The sequence below is a fragment of the Chiroxiphia lanceolata genome, chromosome 1, assembly GCF_009829145.1.
Source record: "Chiroxiphia lanceolata isolate bChiLan1 chromosome 1, bChiLan1.pri, whole genome shotgun sequence".
In the NCBI taxonomy this organism is placed as follows: domain Eukaryota; kingdom Metazoa; phylum Chordata; class Aves; order Passeriformes; family Pipridae; genus Chiroxiphia; species Chiroxiphia lanceolata.
Genome location: NC_045637.1, coordinates 130,372,298 through 130,388,681, shown reverse-complemented (window position 1 = coordinate 130,388,681; position 16,384 = coordinate 130,372,298). Strand labels below are relative to the sequence as shown.

General features: G+C 37.8%; 1 protein-coding gene across 3 annotated transcripts in view; it reads right to left on the bottom strand.

Annotated features, from left to right (window-relative positions):
* The window catches only part of SLC25A13 (solute carrier family 25 member 13), a 102,345-nt gene that overhangs the window by 64,233 nt on the left and 21,728 nt on the right, over positions 1-16,384 (bottom strand). For all 3 annotated transcript variants that reach the window (XM_032710344.1, XM_032710332.1, XM_032710335.1), the window contains 3 exons: positions 14,696-14,749; positions 9,983-10,125; positions 3,266-3,381 (listed from right to left, as the gene is read on the bottom strand). In XM_032710344.1, the coding sequence (XP_032566235.1) occupies positions 3,266-3,381; positions 9,983-10,125; positions 14,696-14,749 (313 nt within the window). The remainder of the gene's footprint in view (positions 1-3,265; positions 3,382-9,982; positions 10,126-14,695; positions 14,750-16,384) is intronic.

The following is a 16,384-nucleotide window of genomic DNA, read 5'->3' as shown; positions in this document are numbered from 1 at the left end:
ATACTTATTTTGCCCTTTGTTGGGGCTGTGAGAATTGATATCAGATAAGGAAGGCTCCAGTTTGTGGATATCACTGCTGTGGTATTCACTGCTCAGAACTGTTAGGTCCCATCTTTTCATTTACCCATTCAAAATTAAAGATGAAGGTTACGATGAGGTAGTTTTTAAACACTGACATTTTTATCCAACCATCTTGCCTTTTTTAAATGCCATCTAGTAAAGAATTTCAAAGGGCTCAGCTTCTTTAATGAGGCATTAAAATACAGTCATACGACAAAAAAGCAACTCTACTAAGTCTCTTAAACCCCTGGACTTACATTATCAGCTTTTATGTGCCTGTCAACACTCAACAGCAAGAAGCAATGGTTTGCTCTTTGCCTCGAATTTAAAAGCCAGCTAAACTTCCTCTCACTTTCCTGCTGAGAGCTTTAACTCCTTGCAAACTGTCAAAGCTTTGACACTTCAGCAGCAGGTAAATCTAAGACATGATGCAACAGCCAGGTGTACTCTCAATCAAGCACCGGCCACTAATTTACTAGTGGCTATTTAATTCACCTCAAAAAGCAAAAAACTAGAAATACTTCTCCCCCCCTCCACATACCCACACTGCTTGCAGATCAGCCCTTTAAATAGATATTAGCCCTGTCAAAGAACCAGGCACAGTTAACTTTCAACTTGAAAGAAGTGAAACATTTAAAATTGTAGAGATGTCAATGTATGGCTAAAATGCAAATGCATTTCCAATCCAGAAGCTAACATAATAGTGCAGCATTTTTCAAGAAAAGTACATGCAAAGCGTTAAATACTAGAACTTCTTTAACCAGAACACTTCTCTGAATATCCACAGCCTGGATGTGGCATTCAGTGTAAAAGCTCGTTGACATAAAGTCCATTATTAATTCATTTTACAAAGGTGCCAAGCTAAGTGCAGCTGTGGAAGAATAAGATTTGGACAATTTGCTTAGTAGAAAATGTGAAGTTCACAGCTGAGAAGGCCTATATTCTGTTTGGTATAAGCTAAAATATTTACACCATTATTTTACTGTACAGAAAAACAGTGACTGCACAGATAAGCCATGCTGTTTCTTTACCAAAAAAAATGAGATACAGACTTAAAATGAGATCCTTGATATACTACACTTAACAGCAGTATACTGAAAAACGATCCTTTCCCTTTTCTTCTGCTCTTTTCACACCATAATTCCACAGCATACAAAACCCCTGTTTAAGTCTCCTAACCTTGATAAGGACTTGATCCCACTCTCATTCAGGTGAATGGAAAAAGATCTCATAATTAACTTCAAAGATGTATGACTAAGGCACTGAGTGCCAAAGCTACAGGACAGTATTTTAGTAATTATGAAAATATTAGGTGGTTTTTTTCACAATGCTATTTTTTTAATTTTAAAAAAACTTTTTTTTTTCCTTGTGACAGGAAAAAAGATAGCTTTGTCCTAAAGATCACCATTTCTGCTGAGAATGCACAACAGTGAGACAGCTCTCCCACTCTCCTCACTCCAGGCATTTGCTGGGGTAGTAGCCACAAGGTACTATACAGAAGTTACAAATACATTTATGGTTTTCAAAGGGGGAGACGAATGAATTAAAAGAAAGCTATCTGAGGTTCTGCCAATGTTGGCTTGTCTCCTTTTTTCAAATATCTTAAATACAGCCTGGCATGGGATTTTCTCTCATCACTAGAAAGACTTCAATGGACTTCAAATGCCAAACAAATCCTTTGACTCACTGTGTCAAACCCCAAGGGAAGCACTTGACAGCAGGAAATATATGAACAAGAATGCCAAGAGTTAAAAGTTAAGTCGGACTGATTCAGCACTCAGATCAAACGACTACAGTTATTCTGAGATTATTAATGAGTACTCCAAGCAACCGGAGGCTCTGACGCAGACAAGAACCTGCACATCACAGGCATTCCAGGAACCCTGGCTTGTCTTCTCTGGAACAAAACCTTAGCAAAATGCACACTCCCTCCTGCTTTAAAAGCACAGCATCTCTCATTGCCTCTCTGTCCACAAACACAAGACTGAAAGCCACAAATACTTCCTTCATCAAGGTTATGATCTGCAGAAATTTTTCCTGGAATTCTTGCAAATCTCTTAGCATCTGTAGTAACTTTTAAAACATTGCACACAAAAAGTAAGTGTTTCACAATCTCAACAGACAACCGAAGTAATGAAAAACAAAACAGACACAAGAAGAGACAGCAAGTCTTCTCATCTGCTGCAACTTCAAATACAGATTTTTGGAGATGGTAGAATGAACACAATGATGCTTCAACCAATGATAACAGAACCTTGTTAGTTCAAATGGAAAGGAAGGGTTTTTTTAACTGAGCATAAAAACATGGGTGGGGAATATTAGGAAAGGACAATGGATGTGTGAACCATATATTCAGAAAGACAGAGTCAACACCATCCAATTTTCGTTTTACTTAAAACTGTTTAACAACCAATTAATAAAACTTGATACACAGGGATAACCATGTCCAAATGTAGATTAGAAATAGCAATTTTATACAGTTTAGGTACTTAGCAAAATAATCTCCAATACTTTTTGAAGAGCAAACTCAACAGCAGAAGTTATTAAAACTGATAATTTCTGAATCCTTTTTCCAGATAGAATGGCAGGTGGCAGATATTCCTACAGATATCAAAAGCCATCTCTATGGTATCTAGAAATAAACAGTCTCCCTAATAAAGTTTTTAACTGGCCTGAATATTTTTCATGTTATCAGTGCAAACACCACACTTCCAACGCAACCTGAATTTGGTGGGGTGGGGCAGCAAGGGGACATGTAATAAATAATTTATTACTGTAAAATCTCATCGAATAAATGTTTAAGCTTTAAAATTCAGCCATCTTGAAATACAGCCAATTTAAACAAAAAATAATTCAGGATAATTTTAGACCCAACATTCACCCAAGTCTTCTGGAAACTTTCCTGTGGTTTTACAATCATTTCCTCTAGTCACCTTTCACTGCTCTTCTGAAGACCTGCACAAGCATGTTGGGGAAGAGAAAAAGAGAAGTGACCAGTTCTCCAGAGAAAACCATGATAATTACCATGACCTTGGCTTCATACTGTGCATACATAAATGATTAAAAGAATTCAGACATAAAACTGCTTGGCACTAGTGTAGTTCCACTGCCAATCACTGCATCTCCTACAGTAAATAGAAGGTGAAATAGTTTGGCATAGGTAGAGATTTTTACATTAGGAATGTATATTTAAGAACAATCTTACCAAAAGTAACTTCTCCTTTGCCAGTCTTGTCAAACAGCTGAAAGGCTACTATGAACAATGCATCTGGAGCACACAGGACTGATTCAAATGCCACAAACTCTTGAAAGGATATCAACCTAAGGGATGAAGTAAAAAGCAAGAGCTATGAAACCACCTGCTTGCAGAATACTGAAATACAATATAACATACATTATGCAAAAGAAATAAGATCACAACCAAACTGTTATCAATAGGGATTAAAATGGAACCTAAAATGCCCTATCCTCAATGCTTTCAGGAAGCTTCTATATCACTAGACGGAAATGTCTGTTAGACAAGGAATTATTACTCTCAGCAAGTCACAACAGAACATAAGCAAAACACTCAATGGGCTACTCACCTCAGCTTTAATGTCTAACTGAACTGCCCTCTGGGGGAGCCTGCCTCTCTCCACTGGCAAGAGAGAGGTAATAAAGACATGAGTAACTTCCCTCAAGACTCAGTACTTAGGGCTTTTGTAAAGCAAATCCATTCAAGACCTACATGCTGCCACTCACTTCAGAAGGAACCGATCAGAATGCGTTATCTGTTTGCTAGCAACTTATTAGTCATCCATCACAGCCCTCCAGTCCTGCGTGTTGAATCATTAATTTCAAGTAGTAGTCTGCATGTTCTTCCTTAGCCCAAGAGCAGCTTATTCAAATTCATCATTACAGCCAGGTTCCCCATATGCAAGCACAGTAGCAGAGCACAGATAAAAGCAGAGATGCCCTTCCTTAAATTAGTTCATAAGCAGAAATACTTAATTAGACAACCTGGCATTGTTTCCAGCAGTAGATTTGATACAGCAAAGACCTTGAGCTGTTCTAATTTCCCTGGGTCACACCCAAGAGTTCAAATGGAGATCAGACTCCTACTCTTAAAGAGGCAAAGGCCAACCATTCTTCTGTTTTGCTACTTCTTTAATGTCTAGGTTGTACAGCTTAAAATCATCTTCAAATGTGTGGCTGCAGGGCTTGCTGGCAGTCTGGGAGACTTAAGATTGCCCTCTCTCAGGCTGCTGTATGTCAGTGTAGCCAGCGTGTAGCTTTAATGGGTTCACATGGCAGCACCTGGAGAACAAAGATTTATTTCTGAGAAGCACAAAATTTAGTGTACCAAATGTCAAGAAATGCACAAAACCCCTTAGGACTTTGACTCAAAACAATACTGCAGCCAGTTCAATGAAAACTTATACTCAGCATGCAGTAACAGTGAAGAACCGAAGGCTTCAACAGGCTGGAAAAGACATTCGTTCCATCAAGTTATGATGACCCATGACTATACAGCAATTTCCAGTCACCCTGTCTTAAAGGAATTAATTTCAAGTCACACAGAAGTGTGCTTGCTGCATCTCAGCAGCCAAACATCCACTGGGTAAGAAAAGCTGACTTTCATGAGGAACATAAAAACACGAGACGATGAACAAAAGAGGACATTTTTTAAAAGCACAGCAAAGAGAAGGCCTAAAAGCTGTTCTACGTTACCTCCCTCAATATATATACATAAATAAAAGTAAAAGAAATGTAGAGTTTAACGATTAACTCTGAGAACTTGCCACCATAGGTTATTACGTAGTGAGAGAAGTAAATATAAAAAGAAACCTCCTCAGGTATTCTTAAGATTAAACTCACAATTGACGATGCCAGCAAACATATAAGCAGCCCTTAGGCTTTACTGGCAAAGAAGCCAGTGACTTATTACATATGCACATTTTAGCACACGGGAAGCCATCGAATGGTTTACTTTAAACTCCTTGGGAACTCTCAGTACTCCTCACTGTTAGACACAGAATACACAGATACTCAGCCTTTAAAAGAAAGAAAACTTCCATCTCTTCTTAACTAATTTTTTTCAAAAATAACATTTCCTTCAATTTTAAAACAATTTATCACAACCTATTTACGCATATTTACTGTTACAACGTGACTTACAGTCTATAAAAGGTCATTATTAGTCATTATTATTGGTTACATACCTGACAGAACAGTAAAAAGATGCAAAGCACTGAGTTCTGTCCCAAAGATTATAATGCACACACAGAGAAAGAACAGAACAGAACAGACAGCAGGTGACAAGACTCTAGAACAGGATTGTTTAGAGTTATAAATGTACAATCTTTGTCAACACCATTATGGTAAAGCTGTTTTCTGTGTGAAACAACAACTAGTGCATGTCCTTACCAATGGATCCCAATACAGTGATGAGAACACAGAAAACAAATACAGCACCTATACCAGCAGAATCCCACCACCATGCTAAGAACACATTCTATGCTACTAGGCCTGGATTTGATTAAAACTCCATGTATTAACACTGCTACAAGATTTTATACTGGTACAAGCACTCTTTTTCAGTACTTGGAAGCAATAATCCCCATATTAAGTCACAGATAGATGCTTAAAATAACCCTTTATCCATTTTTTAAAACAGTTATTCAGAGTACTAGGAATATTAAAAGTGTACAAATTGTGTGGCTCTAGCCAGACTGTTAAAGAAGAGACATTAATATCTGCTGTGCCAGCTGAATTCAAATTAACCCAATTTTTACATGTTAATTAAACCAGCTATTTTCTTCTTATTGTATTTTTGCTCCCTAAGTAGACTAGCCTGCTAGTGATTCCCAACAGATCTATTCTAACAACGACGTATTCATTTACTTCTATTATGACCATACAATACAGTAACTGAGCAGTAATTTTTCACAGTCAATTACACGTGTGATTCTTAATGCTTAAAGATGCTGAAATAATGTGTACTACATAGCCATATGCTCACTTCTCTATACTGCACAAGGGTAGTTGCCTGGGTAACACATTTTCTCTCCAGTTTAGCATCACCCTTTTGGGTTTACTACAGCCCTTCACTGAATAACATTAGGTGTCATTAAACAGCACATATTAACACGGACTTCATATACTACTTAAGTAGTATATTTTATCTACCTAAACAAGTACTCATTTATGTTACAAAAGCAGAGAAAAACCCAGTGATTTTAACAGCACAAAGAGAGGAAGCTGAAATGTTTACGAAATTTTATTTCGGTTTTGAAGATATTCTACCCAAATGGTCAAAGTCTTCCTTCACCTTCACATCCTCATTATCAGTGTCAATACTGCATGATTTATTCAGGAAGACTCAGATCTTGATATTTTAAAAGCATCCACACACAAGAGCTTCAGTCCAAACACAACAACTGGGTATGGTGCAGCAAACCCACTATTTTAGTGCTCTCTCCTTTCTTCCACGCTGCTTCTTTTGATGCTCACGCCTGTGGTATCCGGACACCACACAGACATGATGCATTCCCACCTGAGAAAGTCCACATATAGCCATGCAAAGAAAAAAAGCCACTACCCACTGTAATAATACATACAAATGCAATGATGAAGAGTTTTCTTCAGAAATCAATGCATATGTTTTTACTGTATCAGCAATTTAAACACGGTAACATAATGGGGCACAAATTGAAGCTACATCTATTATTTTACACTGCAAGCTAGGTAAACTAAGTATAGTGCAAATTGGTCCATTAGAGGATAAATTTATACCCAATAATAATGAAAAATGCTGGCATTTCCAAGTGTTATCTTTGAATACTTTGTCCTTTCTAAAAATAAAGCAATGGTATTTCTCAGTAAAGTGTTAGTTACTACAGTCCAAACAGAGACACACAGTAAATACTTATTTTGTTAGAGACATGTTTAAAAGTAAAACAAAAAATTGAAAAACAATGTTACAGTAGGCAGGACGGAAAATGCTTGACCTGTTGCTGGTGGGCCTTGAGAAAGCCACTGTATTCTGGGGGAATTTCTGATCCAGCTGAAGCCAAATAAAGCATAGTTTTAAACTAAGATTAGTAATGAGAGGCTTAAGGCCAGGAACCAGTCAAGGCTCTTCAGTCTGTTTCATACAAACAACCACGCGATATAACACTTAAAAAAACCTGTGTTATTACCAATCAACTACTTTGAAAGGTTCATCTGGCCATCAGCAAGGTAACTATTTCCTTTTCTTAGAGGAAACCTTAAAATCATGCCTTCAGAAGAGAACAGCAGGAAAGCCTTCCTCCAAATAAACCTCTGCCCTGACTTAAGATGGAGGCAAAACTTGCTCCCATGGCAACAGATATTCACTGAATGACAGAATATGCTTTAAGAGGTCTTGTACCTTTGTCACAACAACAGCAGCTCCTGTAGATACGCTCAAATCCTTAATCTCTGGCAATGCAGGAATTGTGCTAAAGCTACATGAGATTTTTTCTACAGTACACTGTGGGATTGTATGTAAGAGCCGCTGTTCTTTCCACTTTACACTCAGAACTTCTTCAGCTCTGGGGTAAGCAATTCTTTGCCCATTTATATGCTCTGCTCATGAGTCAGAAGCTGTTGAGCTGTCCGTCTTTCACCTGTGTGACTTACCAAATTCAGTATTTCACACTGATTACACTTGGTACCTCTACCTATCTTCTCACCAAAACAAGAAGAAATTGAAAAGCATTCTAAAGAATGCAAGGAACAGCCCTTGTGATCCTGGCTCAGACTCTTTTAGTGACAAGTGGTCATGCTCACCAGTCATGAACAACAGCTGCTTCTTCAGAGCAAACCGGGGATCCAAGACAGTGGATAAAACACTTCTAGAAATATCCTAGCAGTATTCTCAGAACTAAACTACTTTTAGCCACTAACACTGTAACAAAATTTTGTCATTGCTCTTGCAAGATACTTTCTATTTTATACTAAAGCTAAATTATTGAACATACTCTCATGACCTTGAACATGTGTAAGTCTCTAAACACCGACAAGCCTACTAAAAATGAACACTAACAAAAGCAGTTTTGTGCTTCACTTTAAAAACTGGGAGCTCTGGCCTGCCAAGTTGGAAAGCATTCAAAAGGAGAAGACCAATACATCCTCTAGGAGGATGTCCTCCTAGATGTTTTCACCTCTAGGAGATTTCATGCCAGGAACCAAAAAGCAACTGGCCCTTGTCTCAGACGATCACTCTGTCAATTACATTATACACCACAAGAACAAGATGCAAATGCAGATTAAATAGATGGATGCCAATCACTTTCCAAACTTTCTCCATTCTTTCATGTATTAGTGTAGCAGCTAAATAAAAAGACAGCCTGAACATCAGAAGAGACTCTCCAAAGACACATTAGGAACACGCAGTCCCCTGTCACTGCACAGTGTGGATTACAGAAACAATCCTTGCCCATAGCAGAAAGCAGCAATTAGAAGCCTCAATACTCCACCACAAAACTCCCACAAGATCATGCCAAGTTATGAAATCCCAACTTGTCAACAAGTTCACATAGGCTACAGTTTTACATTTTGTTCTTCCTGACACCAGCTTCTGTTTGTGAGGGAGATCCAAATCACAAGGTATGGATTATGCTCTCAATCTTCTTATTACAAAACGGATTTGAAGCCATGTAATTTGGAAAATGACATTTTTGCAGGCATCAAACCAAGGGAAGAAATCTGAGAAATGCTTAATGTTTTCAGTCAAACATTACCTGAAGCCACTGCTTTCTTGATGCCATCAATGTTACCAACATAACCTTTTTCAGAATTCTTTACTAGAGTAACAATCACCACATTAACTCATCTGCAAGGTTTAAGGTGCCCAGCTGCCAGATACATAGAACTGGCTGAGCAAAAGAGAGCACAGAAACTACTGAAGTTCTCAGTTATCCCTAAGAAGCCTGCATTCTCTGGTCATACTTTATTTATCTCACATTTTACTCTCTGCAACCACTGATATGAGTCATGCCTGAAGCTTTCTGGTTTCTAAAAATGCCACTACTATACACTTTAAGTCCACAGCTAATTATTCTAAAGTTTCTCTAAGGATACTTTAAAGGGAGGGTTCAAAAAATGCATTCATATGGGTGAAGAGACAGCTTGCCTGGGCAAGTACCAAAAGCAAAGCTAAGATTTCATTTAAGTAGGGGGAGGAAGATGGGGGGTAGCTGATCTTGCCCACTGGCAAAGTCAGCCTTTCAAATGCAAAACCATGTGCAACCAACTTCACTGCTGTCTTCCAAGTCTGCAGAGTGACTCCTAAATACCTTAGATGCTCTCCCTCCCTTGAAGGAAAAAAACAGCAGCAAAAAACCTTTAACAGAGCAATGGCAAAATAACAAAAGCACGGTAACATTTCTAGGATCTCTTCCTACACCATCTAAACTATTTTAGATTGCAATTTGGATGTGTTTGTGACAGATACATAAAGTAAACAGAGACAGAAAGACTCATGGAAGGAAAGAAAAGCAGGAGTTAGGGGAGCCAGCCAACAAACATGAAAGGTTCCGTGAATTAAAAATACACAGTAGACAGAAAATGGTTTGCGCCGCTAAATGGTAGGTGCTGTTGAAAACATTGTTTCTACTCTTGATACTTAGAAGATACTGTATTCCTTTATGCATCTGTGGGAAAGGGGGGGGATGGGGGGGGCAGGAAGTGAAAAACAAAACACATCCTTCAGGGATTAGACTTCTCAGAAGAATGGTTTTTGAATTTTTAAAAATGAACAAAGAAAACAGAAAAAGAAAAATAAACCAATCAACTACAAAAAAAGAAAAAAGAAGCAAAACCAAAAAATAAATCCAAAACCAAGCAAACAAAAAAGAATCCAAACAAAAAACCCTCACCTAAACAAACAAAAACAAAATCACAAAAAAACACTTACCCATCTTTTGTCTGATCCACCACACCTGCAAGGAGCTGTACAGTGCTTGCATTAGGCAAACCATCTCCAATTATCTTCAGGTATCGGGTGACAAAGTCATGAGGAGACATGAAGAATTCTCCATTCTTCTCCACACTTGCATACTGTTAAAAGAATACAATATTTAGTGCCTCAATACATCCTTCTCCAGGAATTTATTACCACCATCCATGGTTTCCAGTCAGGAGCAGGCCTATGTTACAGCAGATGACAGTTCTGCTCCAAAGAACCTACAACCTAGATGCAAACAAGGTCTAAAAAAGGAGGAAACACTCAGGCAGCTGAAGATTTGGCTTCCTAGCCAAAGAATCACAAATATATGATCTTTTGGTTATCACGTCAACAATTTCTCCATGGTAGACTAGAAATGCTCCAGTATTGAATACTTCTTTTGAAGTAGAACAAGAAGCACACACACATTTGCAAGCATTGTATGTGGAATCTCAGGCCCACTGAAACTCTGACATCAACAGGATACTCTGGCATATCTATTTATCTGAAATGACTCCTGTATGCAGTCACTCTACTGCAGGATAAGGCAGGGTTACAGCCGCGAAATGCCAGTGGAGCAAATGATCGCACAAGAGCGTTCCACCTGGGGTGCTGTTTTGAAGAACTCCACCTCACCACCTCCAGCCACAGCTGGTCCCTAAGGAAAGGAGAATCTACAGATACTCCTCTTTGGTTGAAGTGCTGAAAGGAAGCCAAAGAACAGAATTAACAGAAAATGTAAAGAAAACAAGAACCTTGACAGTTCAGCACACTCTAAGAAAAAAAGAAGAAAGAGGTCTAACACCTTACCAAACACCACTGGCATAAATTACTCCTGCTTTGCACCACACTTACTGGCATACCTACTCCAGAAAACAGCTATTGACAGACCTAAGCATATTTACCTCCAAAGGGGAAGCCTCCAGTACCATGTTACAAACAGAAGTAATACTAACACTTTGAAGATAATATCTAAATAAATAACTACAATTCCCTTTGTTACCACCCCTACACTGATTCCTAGGTCATCCCTCAAATTTAAGCCCTCGTTTTCTGCAGAAGGTTAATTTGAAATCAACTCTAAATATGTATTTCTAGTAAAGAAAAGGATAAGGACAGCAATTAAGAGGAAGAAAATGAAGAGGCACTTGCAGAACCACGTGTTAGCTTTAAAAGGAAACATGTCTGTCTTGGGATAACAAATGTACACTGAGAACAGGAAAGAAACTGCTAATTTCTCTTTTCTTTCTTTTTTTTTTTTTTTAAGGCAATGGTAGGATGATAAACCATTGTTGCAGCTCCCCATAGAGCATATCCACAGTAAAGTAATAAATAAATAGATGCCTACTGCTATTTTGAGTGTACTTCAAGACATGTTTTCTTCACATTACTATGGCTCTGCTAAGGGACGAAAACTGCCAGTTTTCATTTCTTACCGGTGCCTGCAGCATACCGTTATACCTGCTGTAGGCATATAACTCTCAGAGGGATGCCAAAGTGTAACAGTAAGTAGATTATTTTCTTCTAGTGCTATATAAATACCATTTTCAGGTACAACAATATCTTCAAGAAACAAGGCTTCAGAGAATCAAGCCCAAACAAAACATAACTTGCTTTGGCATCTATATATTGGTTAGCGCTTAAGGATTCCTTTTTCAATAGACACTGTAACGCAAACTTTCTAGTTTCTACACTGCAAGGAATTTTGAATTGTATACTTTTGAAAGAACTAAAAGATCAATTGATTTCAATGTAATCATTTGCAGAAAGACAGAATCCTTCAGAATCCCAGCCTTAGAAACTTTTAACACAGCTGCTATTGAGAAACAAATCAAATAAGTCAGACAGCCTATCCTTCTATATTTCATTTTTTTCATCCAGGCTAACCCCCTGCTAGGGCACTCAATAACAGAAACAGCACAAGGTTTCAGGTCCCCCTGTTTCTTGCCATTGTGATTTACTCGAGTGTATTTGAAATCCAATCATGTACTCTCTACTACCTATAGAAAATGACCTTGAAAAATGTCAGCTTGATCACTTTGACTAAAATCTAATCTCTTAGGGGTTATGGTAGAAGACTTAGAAAAAGTAGAGGTACTCCTGGAAATTATCATAACAGAAAAAAACCCCGAACATCAATTCTATTGGGTTTGGAAGAGAAACATTTAAAAATTGGTTCTTTACAATTTTATTTTTCCCCACTTTGGCAATTACTCCCACAGAGAATTTGATATTATACAATAGTACGTAACAGCTTTTTGGTAACTTATTTACATACATTTTAGATAGTCAAGTAATAACAAGTTCAATCGCATTTAAAGTAAGATTTGCAAATATTTTATCGGGGGTTTGACATATTAAATATGCTAAAAGTTGACTGCAATCAACTGTATTTAAGCTGATTGTTTCATACTTATTTCCACACTGTGGGTATCACTCCTTCATGGCGATCATATTTTTTAATTCTTAATTGAAGTAGAAGTAATGGTTGTCAAGTTATTTTGTAAGTGAAGATCCCACTATCCGCAGAAGCAACTGTATTGGCCTCACCACTTAAAATCATCTGAAGCAGCTTAATTAACACTCTGGCCATCATTTATCTGTAGAGCATGAAACAACATACCACATTCACTCATGCTTTTTCCTTCTCACTAGTAAGTGGCACAACAATTCTATATTACACTGAACAAAATGTTTAGCTCATATTCCATTACTCCACGTTACTGAGACCCCTTCTTTTCAGTGAAAGGGGAAGCAGAAAAGGAAGAAAAGAAGCCAGAGGTGGCATTTAATGTGCTCAAGTAAGACCCAGTCAATCCACCGAAACAGTAAGGCTTCAGAAATGCCCACAGGCAGGTAGGAAACAATTTTCACACTACTCTCAGCAAACCAACTAGCCAACCTCCCCCCCACTCCAAATGAGCATCACCTCATATTGCAGAAGGGACCAGGCTTCTCTCTAGTGTCTTTATTTCTTCCCTCACTGCTACCATCTTCTCAGGTCAGTGGTCTACTGTGTGCCTTATCTGCTGCCCTGCTCCTGCTCTTTAAGCATACACCTCTGTAAATCACATAACTCATTCTTTTTCAGAAGTCTTTTTGCTCTCCTGACAGACAGAAGATTCCAGGACTTAATAAGTTAAATCATAGCTTTCTCAGCTAAAAATCTGATTTCAGAGCTATAAATACTGACAGTATATGATAAAACTATAAATACTGGCAATATACATTCTGACACCTACACATATTGTTAAGAATAGCTCAAAAGGGACAATGGAAAACATACCAAGAAGTACATGGAGAGTGGGGCATGATACTGGAGAGAGCGAAGCTGGAGGGAAGAACTTGGAAATGTATGAGCTCTCTTAGGCACTCAACACCTTCATAAAAATAATTCAGATACAACGCTCTCTACGCACTGTGGCACCTACCTCACATACATATTCAGAACCATCAATTTCTGTACTCTTTTTTTTCATACCAGATACCAAGCTAATATAGACACTGTACTAATAAATCTTAGGAAGGCTAGGAATAGTTATTTAAATTTAGGAAACAAGTCAAAGTCAGTTTCACAGAATCATACAATTTGGTTTGGGTTAGAAGGGACCTTAAAGATTATCTAGTTCCAACCTCCCTGCCAGGGGCACATACATCTTCCATTAGGTCAGGTTACTCAAAGCCCAATTCAACCTGGCCTTGAACACTTCCAGGGATGGGGCATCCACTTCTCTGGGCAACCTGTTCCAGGGTCTTACCACCCTAACAGTAAGAGTTTCTTCCTAATATCTAATCTAAACCTACTCTCTTTCTGTTTAAACTCATTCCCCCTTGTCCTCTCACTACATGTCCTTGTAAAGTGGCCCCTCCACATTACTTGCAGGCCCTCTTCAGGTACTGGAAGGCCGCAGCAAGATCTCCCTGGAGTCTCCTCTTCTCCAGGTTTGAACGATCATAACTCTCAGTCTGTCTTCATAGCAGAGCTTCTTCAGCCCTCTGAGCATCTTTGTGACCCTTCTCTGGACTCACTCCAACAGGTTCATATCCTTCTTGTGTTGAAGGCCCCAGAGCTGGATGCAGTACTTCAAGTGGGGTCTCAGAGGAATGGAGTAGAGTTGGATAATCACATCCCAGCTTCCAGCAAAATACTAAAGCACACTTACCTCAAGTACACAAGCAAGTAAATGAGTCGTTTCTTTACTTGCATACTTCTACAGCAGGCCAACACAGAAAGAGTTTTAGTTATATAATAAATATGGCCAGCACTTCACAAGGTGATCTTCCCAATACTTGTAGAAATTAGAGAAGCAGAGATAACCGTAAAGGAAGAAATGAAACAAGGACGGAATAAGAAAGTTTACCAAATGGTCTAACAGCAAGGTGTCCACACATTTTACCACGTGTAGGAACAATACTGAAACTCCCACCACATTCTCTGAACAATGAGGGTTCTTTCTAAGATAGCAATACTTCTTCTGAGTCAATACAATAATCACTCAGGAATGTATGTGGCTTCTTGGTGAGCATTGTTCAATTCTGATAATGGTATTTAAGTCTAACATGGTAATAATACAGAGAATGATTAATGGTTGGAAAAAATATCAAGAGTTGTATGCTGCAATAATGGAGCAAAAGATACGAAAAATTTAAGCAGAAAGAGTAAAATATTTATTTTACACATACCTTCAAAAATATTGTTTTCAACTCAGCTGGATCAGCTCTCTTGGTTAGAGCCACCTACAAGTAAATACAATTACATTAATATGCATAATTTATATAAAAGATGTCAAAGTGTCATTTAAAAAGAACTCAAACAACAGAACGAGTGAGGAAAATAAATGTTCACCTTACATAAATTAGGTACTGCTTTAGATGGCCATGTTTATTTTACTCATTTCACACTTATGTAAAGATATTCAAGATTTTTGTTCTAACTGCTTTCTTTATGCAATCCTGCAATTCTTAAACAAGCACACAGTAACAAGTCATAAAGACATTCAAGAATCAAATCTTTTTACAACATACCTCTCTGCTGGGATTCAGCATTACACCATCTTTACCATACAGATTTTTACGCTTCCAGCACCTTTCACCTAAGGATTTCAGAGTACCATACACAGCCCACAACTGATAAATGGCAAGAATAAAATACTCTTACAAACTTTTCCAAGAAAGCAGCTCCATAAAAGACTGAATTTCAATGTATTTATCTGGTTTATTACTTCCAACATTTTAAACTTACAGTGTAGATCTTTCTGATTAGGTGAATTCAGAACACGGAGTATCTGGATTTTCTGCAGATCAGACAACTAGCCAGTTCCAACTAAAATCTAAGTTACATTTACCACCACAAACCCAAAATAATTACACTTTTTTGTCCCAAAACACTGAATCAAAAAATATTCAACTTACTATGGAGTAAGTCTATCAGTATTATCATGGTTGACACACCATACAATCCATTTGCTGCTTTTGGCAGTAAGTGGATTCATCCCCTCAGTCTGTGCCTGCTATAGAGTTTCCCTTTCTTTCTTCAGGATACTTTGATAAACTCTTGCTTGCCAGCATAATAACCATCATCAGATAAGTCAATACAGAACATCAACCTATTTCTAATAAAAAGTAAATTACTTTGTAAGCAGACCTGGATTTTAAAAAAAATTGGGAAAACATCTCTGTAATGAGGAATAAACAGCCAAAGGGCAAGGCATAAAATCTTACCCTCACCTAAGAATTAGATATCAGAAACATTATCAATAAAACACTACCTCCCTTTCTGACTCTTAAGAGCAATGTAGACTGTAAAGGCAAATGTGACTCCAAGTGCATTTCTAGTGTCAGTCTGTACAACAGCATTACATCCTCACATGTATATTTAATAAAGAATCTTAGTAAGCTTTTCCTCACCCTGAATGCACCATTTAAAAACTAAAGAAAAACAAAAGACAACAAAAAAGTCCCACCAAAAAACCAAAACCCAGAGTCTTTTAGAAAAGTGTATGATTAAAGTTTCTTATAAAATTTTAGAGGGCTTTTTAAAAGGGAAAAACCATGCTAATAGTTTATGCTAGGACTCAACTGACAAAGTCACAGTTGGAATCCCAATTCTGTGCTTGCACAGAAATCTGCATGAAAGCACTTGCAAAAAATCAAAGTGTAAATTGTGAAGTTGGGAATGTAAAATGTGTATTTTCTAAAGTGCAAGCTGTCCTTAAATATAATCACTGTAAGCAAAGACTTAATTAACCCATTTGTAAAATCTGTTAGTCTAGAGCAATTGGGGAATTTTGTGGAAATCAAAAAAAACATGTCTATACTGACCTCAGTTCAGAATCTGTCATAGTATAGACAAACAAATGACATTTCAAACAC